The following is an 11,623-nucleotide window of genomic DNA, read 5'->3' as shown; positions in this document are numbered from 1 at the left end:
TACGAAGTAAGTTCTGATGAATGGAAGTTCTTTAATCTTGCCCCGCATTCAACATAAAGTTGTTCTTCTTGTATTGCAAACTGCATTCGCCGCAGGTTTCTGATTACTCAGTTTCTTGCAACTGACGCTTTGGGCAAGAATACCCTTTCAGATAGGAAATGGTCTATCGGCAGTTGTGCGTCAACTTTCACAAAATGTGCTAGCGTTGCATTTTAAATTTGACCAGCTATTTGTGCAGCAAGTTCTACGGTCACGGTTGACTTCAAACTTGCAGATATAAAACTAGAGAGCTCTGAGGCGTATTTACTGAAGTTAGAGAAAAATCTACCTTACGGTTTCAAAATTATTGACATTTTTTGTAAAAATGCAGCTTTAAACATATGCCGATATCTCAAACCTTTTTATGCCCACAAGAAGATAAATAACATTATAACATTTTCTTACAGTTCGACCATTCTTTATTAAGGATGCAAAAATCATAGAAATCGGTTAAATCTTTCATGCCGAAAAACGCGCTTCAAATATATAACCAATGCGCATATAAACAGGTTCGGGCCACCTTAAGCACATTTTTAGAAACTAGGCTAGTATTATGCAAGGCAGCTCTACCGTCAAGGCAATCACATGATAAAAATTTTGGCCAAACGCCGTATGAGGCGTTTATAAAGGAACATTGCAGATGCAATCAATTCAAACCAGTCTGTCGGTTTCATTTGCGTAAGCCCCACCCACTTGGAGGTACTGGAAAAAAAATCACATCACTCAGTACGAAAAAGCTTTACCTTCTGGTGTGCCTAATATTACTAGATCATTGAGGTCTGTTAGTAATGAACTCTTAATGCAACCTGGATCGTATACCAAGACCTACGGAGATAGAGCATTAGCTGTTCATGCACCAAGAGAATGGAACTTAATACCCTATGAAATTCGGAAGTCCAACACCATCTCGAGGTTTAAAAGATCACTTAAGACGTACTTGTTTACTAAATTCAGTAATAACGGATCATTGTTTTTATAGATTTGTATATATTGCGTTAGTTTTAATTTTTCCCTTTTTTTATTATTATGAATAAAATGGTTTAATAGTTGCTTTAGTTTTAATTTTTTCCTTTTTTACTCATTGTAAATATAATAGGATATGGTTGTAAATTTGTAAATATTTTTCAATAATGTTGTTTACATGACTGTAAAGCGCCTTGAACATAGGATAAGAGCGCTATAAAAATAAAGTTACTATTATTAGTTATTATTATTATTATATTGATTTTCCCTTTTTTCCTAGGCGTGGGTCCACACTCCGTTGCTTTCAGAGTCTAACCCTAGTAGGACAGTTGCTAAAACGAGACAATGGTAATTAATAATTCAGGTTCTGAAAACTTTTCCACTCAAGGAGTGCAACGTGGTTCTTCGAATCAGGAAATATCTTTCGAAATCAGGGTGTTCTTGGGCGTTTTCATCTCCGCGTTAAGTATTGTCGGTACCGTGGGCAACACTATCGTTATAACAGTCCTGAGACTGAACAACATATTCACGAGAAAGACTACCGGTTTGATTCTAACGAGCCTTGCAGTAGTAGATCTGCTGTGCAGCACGGTGGAGATTCCGTTGGCCATTTGTACCATGATTGTACATGGTCCTGATGACCACTTATACAATCTGTCTTTGACACAGCAAGCCCTTGGTCCATGTGTCTTTTGGGGATATACCACCTCATTCTTTCTCCTTAGCATCGATAGAAATGACGCATTGAGAAAAATTTCCTACAGACAGCAAGTGCTCACGATAAAACGGATTTTAGTTGCTATCATCATAGCAATGGCATTCGGTGTGGGTCTGGCTCTGTTTTTTCTCTTTAGAACGGAAAACCCATATCCGCTTCTTCCACGTCAAACTGCGTCAGTCATGTTAACATCTGTGCGTGGAGGATTATTTTTGTTATTTCTGCTCTCTGTGTTTTCAAACATTTATTACTTCGTACAAATCAAGAAACTGCTTAGGGAACATTCTGAGATTACAGCTGATACATTTTCACAACAACGAAGGAATCGATGGAGGACGAGGGAAAGAAATCTGTCTTGGAGGATAATTCAAGTTATCTTGGTAGTCTCTTTTTCGTATGTACCCTATACCATTGCTTCAATAATCTACAACAATGCTGAAATACATTCCCTGAACGCCATTGCCTTATGTCGCTCATTAACATATCTCAAATGTGCAGCTAATGTATTTATTTTCACAAAGCTCGATCGACGTTTCATAATGGTCTTTTTTGATAAACTTCGAGGTAAGCCCTCTTTTAACACAGTCCATATACAGCCCTTAAGCCAACGAGTCAGTGAAGCCGTAACCCGGAAGAATAATCTTGTTGAACACACATGTAGTAAAAACAGACCACAATGTGAGAAAATGATTGTTAATAGAGCCATGAAGAGATCGTCGGATCAAAGACTTGAGCGACACATACAGGACGAAAGGACCAAAAGGCTTGTAAAAGCCAAAGAGTCCTTACCAGTTATAACAATAACATCTCCCTCTGGCAAAACCACCATTATAAAGGGAAAAACTTGCCCTCATGTAAGAACGATTAGTTATCGACGAAACAAGAACAAATCGTCTGTCCGCGGCCGATCCAAAACAGTGTAGGAGTAATTAACTAAATGACCAGGGGCAACGCCACGGTCAATGGTCTTATGGGCGGCCAGCTATGTGTCAAGGCGCGTAAGACACCGACTGCAACTGTAATATTCACAGGGACTGTCGTTATAGATAATTGGATTGTGTTAAATATAGGCTTTAAGAAAAACATCATTTCTCTATATTACGATGCAAGAGTAAGGTGTGCATAGGTTGTCTTTCATCTTACGTTGCCTTACTGATGAAGCTGAATAATCCCACTGCATAGTGATGGTGATTTAACGCATACTGCCGAACTTTCTCAGTAAATGTGATTAAGCGCTTTCTGTCATAATTGCCTGTTAAATAGCAAAATAGGCAACGTTGGAGAGAATTCCACCGTCTACAGTATCCAAAAAGCATTAACTCCACGACTGTAACCATAAGGTGGTATTTCTAGACCATTTCAATATCCTATAATTTGTGTTGCTCTCTTTTTTTAAGTAACGAACTAAGTTATCGCTTTTACGTTTGCTACAATTGTTATTGAACTTAAGCAATTTATATTTATTCCACACCTTTGGAGCTCTTTGGTTAGCCAGTATACAGACTGCTAGTTCGCTGAGCTGTGTTACTGACATTGATGCGGCCAACGTCAGAAGTCGTGCTTTCCCGGTTTGAGTAAGTGAATAGTGACCTTTCTGTTTTAAGCAATCTAATTGGTTCACTAGCTCGGGATATCTATTTTATATGTATGTTGAAACAGGCTAGAAATGAGGTGAAGAATTATGTAGATCGAGGAGAATGTCATCCACCGAAGCTGAACAGCCTCCGAAATCAGCATTATTCGTCGCATCATACAAAAGCCAAATTCGAAAATTTTTTTGTTATTTATTCAGGATATTTCTTAAATGTTTTAAAACAAGCTTATCTCCTCGTACACTTTATGTAGAACTTTGGCCTCATTCTTGGCACGGTTTCAGGATATATACTCGCAGATACAAGTACTGTTCAAAACTAAGTAGATAACAATAGATCACGCAAGCAATATCCTTTGCGTTTTCTTGTATTTCGTCGGTTCAGTTTTAGTCAGAAATTCAGCAATTTTGTCTTTGGATACCCCTGAACGCCACATCAACACAGTCAAGAGTCAGGAATCGGTATAGATGATTATTTCACAGTACATTCTGTCGACACGGAAGTGACGAACAAAGTTGAACTTTAACTTTTTCCAGTGACCTTACCATTTGCCCATGCCCTACTACAGGAAATCCGAAATTCAATCTCTCAGCTAAATGACCATGCATCCATGCAACCACGCCTTTTCCGTACAAAAAAACAGTCAAGGAGTTTAGACCGCGCTATTCAAATTTTCCATCTTGCAAGCTAAACTTTGTTTTGTTGAACGACAAGGAGCCTAAATGTTCGTTCGGTTAAAGTAGTTCCGTGTGAACCGAAAACCTTACCGCACGAGTTTTCAACAGGATGAAGATTTGTCCAGTACCGTGTGACACAACGTAGCCTATCACATCCTAACATTACAGAAATGACCTTATGAAGTCAAAATAAACTTTAGTTCGAAGAATGTTAGATGTATAATTTTTGCCAAGATACAGAATATAATAAATTCTAATTCCCTCAATCTAAAAAGCGTTAACAAAGACGAACAATGGCCCACAATCTTTACCCTAAAAAAAAATTACTGATTTTACCAAATAGAAAACACAACCTTAATATTAGCAACATTAAAAGATTAACCATATATTTACAAGTCAATTGCGACGTTTTGCAACAACCATATGAAAGACTCTCAACGTCCTAACATCCCTCCAAATGTTTAACTGACACTGAAGGAGTACACATTGTACCTGCAAAATAGTTACCAGGCGAGGCCAAGAGGAGGTTTTCTCACTTTCGCTTGATGGCCCGTATCTTGTATGGAACAGGAAACTGGGTAAGATTAAAAATTCCCTTCAACTTTGGGGGACGACCATCTTCTTCAGCAACAAAAGTAAACTTCTGAAACAACCACGACAGGAACAAAAACAGCTCAACCTTCGCCAGAGGTTCACCAGCACAAACCCGGCGTCCAGCTCCAAAAGGAAAAAAATTACCTTGGTTGGTAATCAACTTCCCGTCTTCGTCAATGTGGCGGTAAGGGTTAAACACAGTGGGATCGTCCCAGCATTTGGGATCTAAATGAACGGATTCTGTATCAACAAAGACCATGGTATTTTTAGGAACTCTGTATCCACAGAGAGTTGTATCTGTGACCGTAACGTGAGGAATTGCAAGAGGCACCACGTTTCCAACTCGCAGGGTTTCAATAATGGTTGCTTGGATGAGAGGCAGACGTGATCGGTCGTTTAAAGAAGGAGCCTGGTCACCAATTACTTCATCTAACTGGCGGTGAATAGCTTCTTGGTACTTTGGGTAGTTAACCAAGAATGCTAGAACCCATTTCATGGTCGTGCTTGTAGTTTCATAGCCTCCTGCGAACATATCTTCAATCGTGTTGATGAAGTAGTCGTCAGTAAGGAGGGCGGATCTATCTTCATTGCTCTCACTTTCAGCTTCAAGTTTGGCATGAAGGAGACCTGTGATCAAATCTTTTACTGGTCGCTCTGGATCAAAAGTCTTTTTGCGTTCACTCAGAAATTTGCGGATTATATCAAAAATTTCAAAACTGGGCCTGAGAAAGCGTTCATAAACCTTGAGTGGTAAGTACTGTGCCACTGGGAAGAAATCTAAAGCTAAGGCCAACTGAGTATCAGCAGCATTAGCTATCGATTCTATGTTTAGTTTCAAAAGCTTGTTCAAATCCGGATTGGTTGTGTCATAACCTTCTCCAAAGGTGATGCCACAAATGACATCAGCCACAGCACGCATCAAACAATCTGCAGGATCAAAGGGTTGTCCTTGTTTTTCTTCCATGAACAGAACCAATTTTTCGGCTTGAGTACGAACGCGTCTTTCAATCAGAGGGATATCCGAGAGGTACTGGCGAAGAGCTGTCGTAAATAGCTTACGATGGAGCTTCCAGCCAGGACCAGGGCTACCAAGAACAATATCTTTACCCCCTGAAATTCAGAAAGGGGTAAAATTTGATAGCTTTTCGATAGCAAATTGAACAAAGGATTCCTTTGGTCGTATATTGGTGTAGCAACGGCTCGTAACCTTTAAGTAAAGTTTTGATCAAACAAAATCTCGAGACATACGTTCTTACAAAACAAGCCTTCCGATTGACTGCATTATACCGGGTTTCAATGCCCGGATTGTCTACGTCGCCTCGATTCAGTATCCTTCTGGTTTCCGGCATAAAATCGTCCGGATTGTCTAGATTAGAACATTTGAGACAATCTGCACGTTTATGTGAAAACATTTGTCCATTTTGACGTCAATGGACTGTTTTAACCCGTAAGTTTGCTTTTCCCATTTCTAACCACGTGTTGTTACCCTATAAAACTGTTTCTTTCAAATGTCGTCATTAAGACGTGCATCCACGTGCATGTGTATGCATAATTTGAGAGAAGACAAAAGTCAAATTCCCTTGAAAGCATCACGTGATCTTAATTGGGAAAACAAAATATACAAGCTAAAAAGGTATATAAGATCCAGGTAACTGTGATCGTTCCCGCATAATTGCATCAAAGGTGTCTCTATGTTATCGTTTTTTATCGTCTGACTAAAATATGGCTTTTTACACAAGAAAAAATAAGACGTGTCGTACGTAGGATGATACGACGTATATGATTGTACTGTTACGGCTAGGACGCAAGTAAGCTTTTGTTCCCATTTTCCCGTTCCCCACGCTAGTTGCCCGTTTCCCGTCTTATTAGCAAACGTTTCGCATAAATGGCACCTGTCGTCCACGCGTCCTTTCCGATAACAACCTGTGAGTACTGTCTTTAAATAATCGAGCGCATCTTAGCAAAGACGAAGAAAATTACCGTGAGTAAAATGAACGTCGAGTCTTGAAATAATGTGTTGGAATGCCATTGCTGCGGGAAACATTTACGATATGTCCTAAGAAAACTCTTGAAGACCGCGAGCAAGAGCGACTATTGGAAAACGGTCAATTTAATTTCTCGATGTTGACTTCTGGAAAGATCTTTAGAAGGGTGCGATAGGTGCTAAATCGCCATTAATCATTATAAATAGTTATAATAGAAGTTGTTATCCAAGTCCCATCATTTGAACGACTTGACCTTACTGTGAATAACATACCAAGTGTTCCTGCCATTGCAGAGTATGTTTGTTGTCTCCCAGCATAATCAGCGGATTTCTTTACCAGCGCCTCCTTAACAGCATCAGGGGTTGAAGCCATAACGATCTTGAAGCTTCCAAGTTTAATCGAGAATATGCGACCGTAGTTTTTTTTAAGACTGGAAAAAAGGAAAGTGGTTATTGCTGCAACAGTTAATTATGCCTCCTTTTAAGAGCTCTTTTCTTAACTTAAAGCCATTCCCGATAATCGGCAAATACAACTTTAAACATCACTGCTCTCAGGGATTGAGGCCGAAAATATTCACTTCAATTTAACCACTGTCTGCCAATCTGGATGACACATCACCTAATTTTGTGCATTTCCTGCGCCTAAAGAGTGAAGAGAAAAAGGCAGGCGACACCGAAAAAAGGAATTTTCTGGCAGATAGCTCTTAAGATAGACTTCTCTTTTTGCCAGACGGACAAATGCAGAAAACTATGTTGAAAATAAAATATATAACGATCAAATTTCCTTGCTCCGATACCTACTTAAGTAATCAACCTGATGTGCTTACTTTTACTTTTTTTTGGTTGTTATTGTTTGTTGTTTGCTAATAAAATTGTTTACAATTTTGTCCGAAAACGCTAGCCTTTCAGCAATAGGAATGTCCTTGTTATTCTACAATATATAATCCCTTTTCAAAGAAAGGGCTTCATAAATTAATACGTGGAAGAAAATCAAATGAAGAACCCGAAAAGTTTTAAGTAATAAAAGATTTAGATTCGAATTAAAGTAAGCTACAATCGGCGACAAAATTGTTGAGAACTTTAGTAACTTCAGACAAGAAAAGAACCCGCACACCTCCCCTGTCCCCTCCGTACAAAGTTGGGGTGTTTGTTGTTCCCTGTAGCTAGCTTGAACATCAGCACAACATTGCATGGAGGGGATGGGGGAGGAAAAGCTACATATCCTCCTTTTGAAGGTCAGTAAAACGTAAAAATACAGTTAGGGCGAAGTGTCTCAAGTCATTTTAATTTGGCGCCGAATGTAGGTCGCACTTGCAAAGGAGCCTCAGAGTTTTTCAATGTAACGTTACTCAATTTTTGTCTATAATGGTGCCACAAATTAGTCTCATTTTTGGCAGCAAAACTTTGGTATTCTCTACTCACGTACGTGTATGCTAAAAATGCCAAGGAAATTTTTACCTTTAAACGTTTTTTAAATAGATCTGTTTTTTAATTTAATGGTGATTAGTTTTTAATTTTAATGCTGTTTGTACATAGATTAATTTTAGATTGTACACTTCAAAATTATTATTATTACTTGTTTTTATATAGATAGATTATTTAGGAATAGTAATTTTAAATCATTGTTGTTGTTTTTGTTGTTGTTTTTCTCTCGTTTTTTCTTTCACGCACATGTTTGAAGAAGTTTTTATCACTCCTAGATGTAGCGTGGGTAAATAAACTGAATATTGCATTGTATTGTATTTTTATCCTTTTCTTTGAGGTTCTAAGTTAAGTAAGACGTAATGCTTTTATTACCCAAGTCCCCTTGGCAAATATATTTTGTATTTGTTTGTTTGTTTTTTGATACTGTCATTTAACCATGTATCCTATTTTTTTGTATTAGTCTGAGTCTAGCATGGACAACCTCAAAGCAGTATACTTCATGTATATGAGCTGCGAGATTCCAGAAGGCTTTACAAGCTCACGTAAAGAGATTTGAGTCACGCGCTACCCGCTGGCTCAATAAATTTTCTATTTTTTCCAAGTATTTTATTTTTTGTTTGTGGGATAGTTAGGTACCGGAAACCTCGATGTTTTTTGGTTAACAGTGGAATTCCAAGGGTTTCGTCTTTAGTATCATGTCTGTCGGCACCAAGATATAACGCTTTCGGCATCTTAATAAAAGGTTTAGCCCAGACCGAATATATTTAATGAATCAAAAACTTAAATAGCTGCTGTACGTATTCGATAGGGAGAGCAGAGAGCGATAAGCAAAACAAGTCCATTTACACTTTTCGATACATCATCGGGGTCGACCGACCTTTCGTATGCCTTCCAATTCTGAGCTTCATGAACAGAAAGGCGCAAGAGATTGACTTGAATAACGTCGAAATGTTAATGTGCCGAGCATAATTGGCATAAATAATGTTGTTGTTTATTCGGAAATGTGCAAACAGAAATCACAGAAGCATTACGACGACATTGACAGTGTTTTCGAAGTAGATTTCTAGAAACTGTATAGCTTAAAAAGGTCTTCCTAAACACTACTTTTAGACTGTAACTAAGAAGAAGTATTCGACTATTTGATAATTTATGGTTTTACTGTAAGTTGTCTAAATCTCAATATGATCACGATCTCGACCTCCTTCTCAACAGAACACACATCAAAACATGAATTTTCGAACTCGACACTATTTGCGTTGAAAGTACTTTATTTTTTCAGTTCCCTAGTACGCCACTCACGGCACGTTAAATCTCCTTAAGTTTGACGGTTTGAATCAACAGTCGAATTTAATCGAGTTTGAGTCGCCTTTAGCAGGTATTAGGTTTAGCAAATGTCTTAATGTTGGCTATTATGCACAAAAAGAAACCGATCCATCGACCGAAACAAATCAATTTGTTATCAGGGAATAATGAGATTTATCACGTTCATAGATTTCTCTTTCCCTGTTTAATGGGTAGGCATTACACATTACACATGCATTTCACAGAGCCTATGATCCGAAAATAGGCTAACGTGTACGCTAAGTAACGAGGGAATGTGAGCGATTAATTTCATTAATAAGGGCTTGCAAATTCAGGCACTGTTCAAAGACGTCGGTCCTATAGAGCGAACAATCGACGGAAAGTGTTAAGTGGGTTGAGTGGACGTCACATATATTTTACTGACCTTTGAAAAGCTTCGTTGAGATCCTTCGCCTTGAAGTCAAGAGAAAGGACGTTTCCTAACACGGGAAGAGATGTGAGGCGAGGACCTGGTGGCATGTTTCTGAACTCGTAAAGCATCATCAGATAATGCAAAATGGCCAAAAGAAGAAGCAAAAGAAGAAAGTTTCCAAGGCTTAGGAAACTGTAAATCGTGGCGAGTACCATTTTGGATTGTGATCGAATAAGCAAATCAACGAAGTGAAGCTGAGCAAAAAAAGTCACGCAATCCTGAAAACCCAACCTGTGCCCAACCTCGTTCCTGGTGCCCGTTTCTCGAAAGTCCCGGTAACTTTTCGGGCCCGAAATCAAATATTCAAATAGAAATAAAAAGAATAAGAGCGCCGGTCCTGGCTACAAAAACTACTCCATTTTGTTTCATTATCTGATAGCTTTATCATGTTAGATGCAAAACTTCTGAAACCCCGGTCTTTAATGTAAACGGCAACAGCTTACCGGGCCCGTTAATTATCGGGACTTTCGAGAAACGGGTCCCTGGAGAGACGCTCCAGTGGACTGGAAATGGAGACAGTGATCCGTCTCTTCAGTGTTTTGGCGGGAAAATTAATGCCGAAATGCTGCAGAAAATGTCCATAATTTATTACTGCCTATATTTTTTTAAAGCATGAGATAAAATGCCCGTTTTCAAAGGCTTTAACTTCTAGCATTGCCTGACTTTAAATTAAACTTTCAATAGTAAAAAAACGAAATGACCTAAACCGCACTTTAAAAATTAACTAGGGAATGTAGTTGTTTTCATACAATTAACAAAAATGTTTTCAGACCTCCCTCCTCGTTTAGAAAACTCACTGGCTGCTTGGTTATACATTTCTAGCCTTACCATTAATTCATTCATTAGGGAGTTTAACATGACGGAGACTACGGACTACGAACTACGGCTGGACGAGCATTGTCCTTTGTTTGTAGCACTGGGTTGAGTCGTAGAACGTTAAGATTGCACTACAGACAGTAGACTACGAGAGAGGAGGCGGAGAGGGAAACAACACGCAAAGATTTTCTTGTTTTCATCACAGTTCACAAAAATGCAAGTCAGTTTTGCATGTGATCTTATCTTTAGAACAATGAACAAATTCTTCCATATTTGAAGGAAGCAATTACGTCGGGTGAAATTGGTGAACAAAGTTTTCGTTAAACAGGTTTTATTTTTTTCGCTTATAAATACTTATGTCAAATATTAAAGAAACAGACAGAAATAGTAATAGCTCATTTATTGGATTTAGAAGATGGACTTCTCCGACTACTGATCTGATGTAGTTTGTAGCATTAAAATGCCGAGTTTCGATTGTCTCGAAGATGTTTACATCATTTTTATTCAGCAAATGCGATACAAAAACTCGCATAAACAAAGGTTACACAAGTAGAAAGACACACTAATCAGTTCGAACAAACATTGAAACTTTTCAAGTGCGAAGAGAAAGTAAATTACCTGCATGATTTCTCTTCTTCTCGGCCGTCAATCTGAATTCTGCGTATAAACAGCTAAGCTTATTTAAATATGAGCTTAGCTAGATAAAAATGTAGTCACTACATCGGATTAAAGGCGTAAATCTGAGCAAAAATTAGACACAACTTACATATTTCGCTTCCCTCTCACTTAAAGCAGGTAAATTGAAAACTCTTTTACGAAAAGACGAGAAGCTTGAATTGCCGAGATGGCAAAATACGAGCAAAATGTTCTCCGTAGTCCCGACTACGCGAAACAGCTCAACAACTCACCGTAGCCGCAGGACTACGCGGGGAAAATGAACAGTCACGTGGTTTTGATTATGCGCAGTAGCATGTTTAACCGTAGTCGTAGTCCGTAGTCGCCGTATCTTAAACTCCCTATTATCTTTGAGCTACGGGGTAT

At 38.6% G+C, this 11,623-nt stretch overlaps 2 protein-coding genes across 2 annotated transcripts; one reads left to right on the top strand and one right to left on the bottom strand.

Moving 5' to 3' along the window:
* Positions 1–826: 826 nt before the first annotated feature.
* Positions 827–2,643, top strand: LOC140929076 (uncharacterized). Its single transcript, XM_073378927.1, has one exon. The coding sequence runs from the start codon at positions 1,348–1,350 to the stop codon at positions 2,641–2,643; it is 1,296 nt and encodes a 431-aa protein (XP_073235028.1). The 5' UTR covers positions 827–1,347.
* A 941-nt stretch (positions 2,644–3,584) lies between these two features.
* On the bottom strand, positions 3,585–9,960 carry LOC140937900 (steroid 17-alpha-hydroxylase/17,20 lyase-like). Its single transcript, XM_073387469.1, has 3 exons — positions 9,719–9,960; positions 6,841–6,998; positions 3,585–5,693 (listed from the first exon to the last, which is right to left on the bottom strand). The coding sequence occupies exons 1-3, from the start codon at positions 9,919–9,921 to the stop codon at positions 4,522–4,524; spliced, it is 1,533 nt and encodes a 510-aa protein (XP_073243570.1). The 5' UTR covers positions 9,922–9,960; the 3' UTR covers positions 3,585–4,521.
* Positions 9,961–11,623: the final 1,663 nt, after the last annotated feature.

Source organism: Porites lutea, chromosome 1 (assembly GCF_958299795.1).
Source record: "Porites lutea chromosome 1, jaPorLute2.1, whole genome shotgun sequence".
NCBI lineage: Eukaryota > Metazoa > Cnidaria > Anthozoa > Scleractinia > Poritidae > Porites > Porites lutea.
The sequence above is the reverse complement of the archived record's forward strand: the minus strand, read 5'-3'. Positions and strand labels throughout refer to the sequence as shown.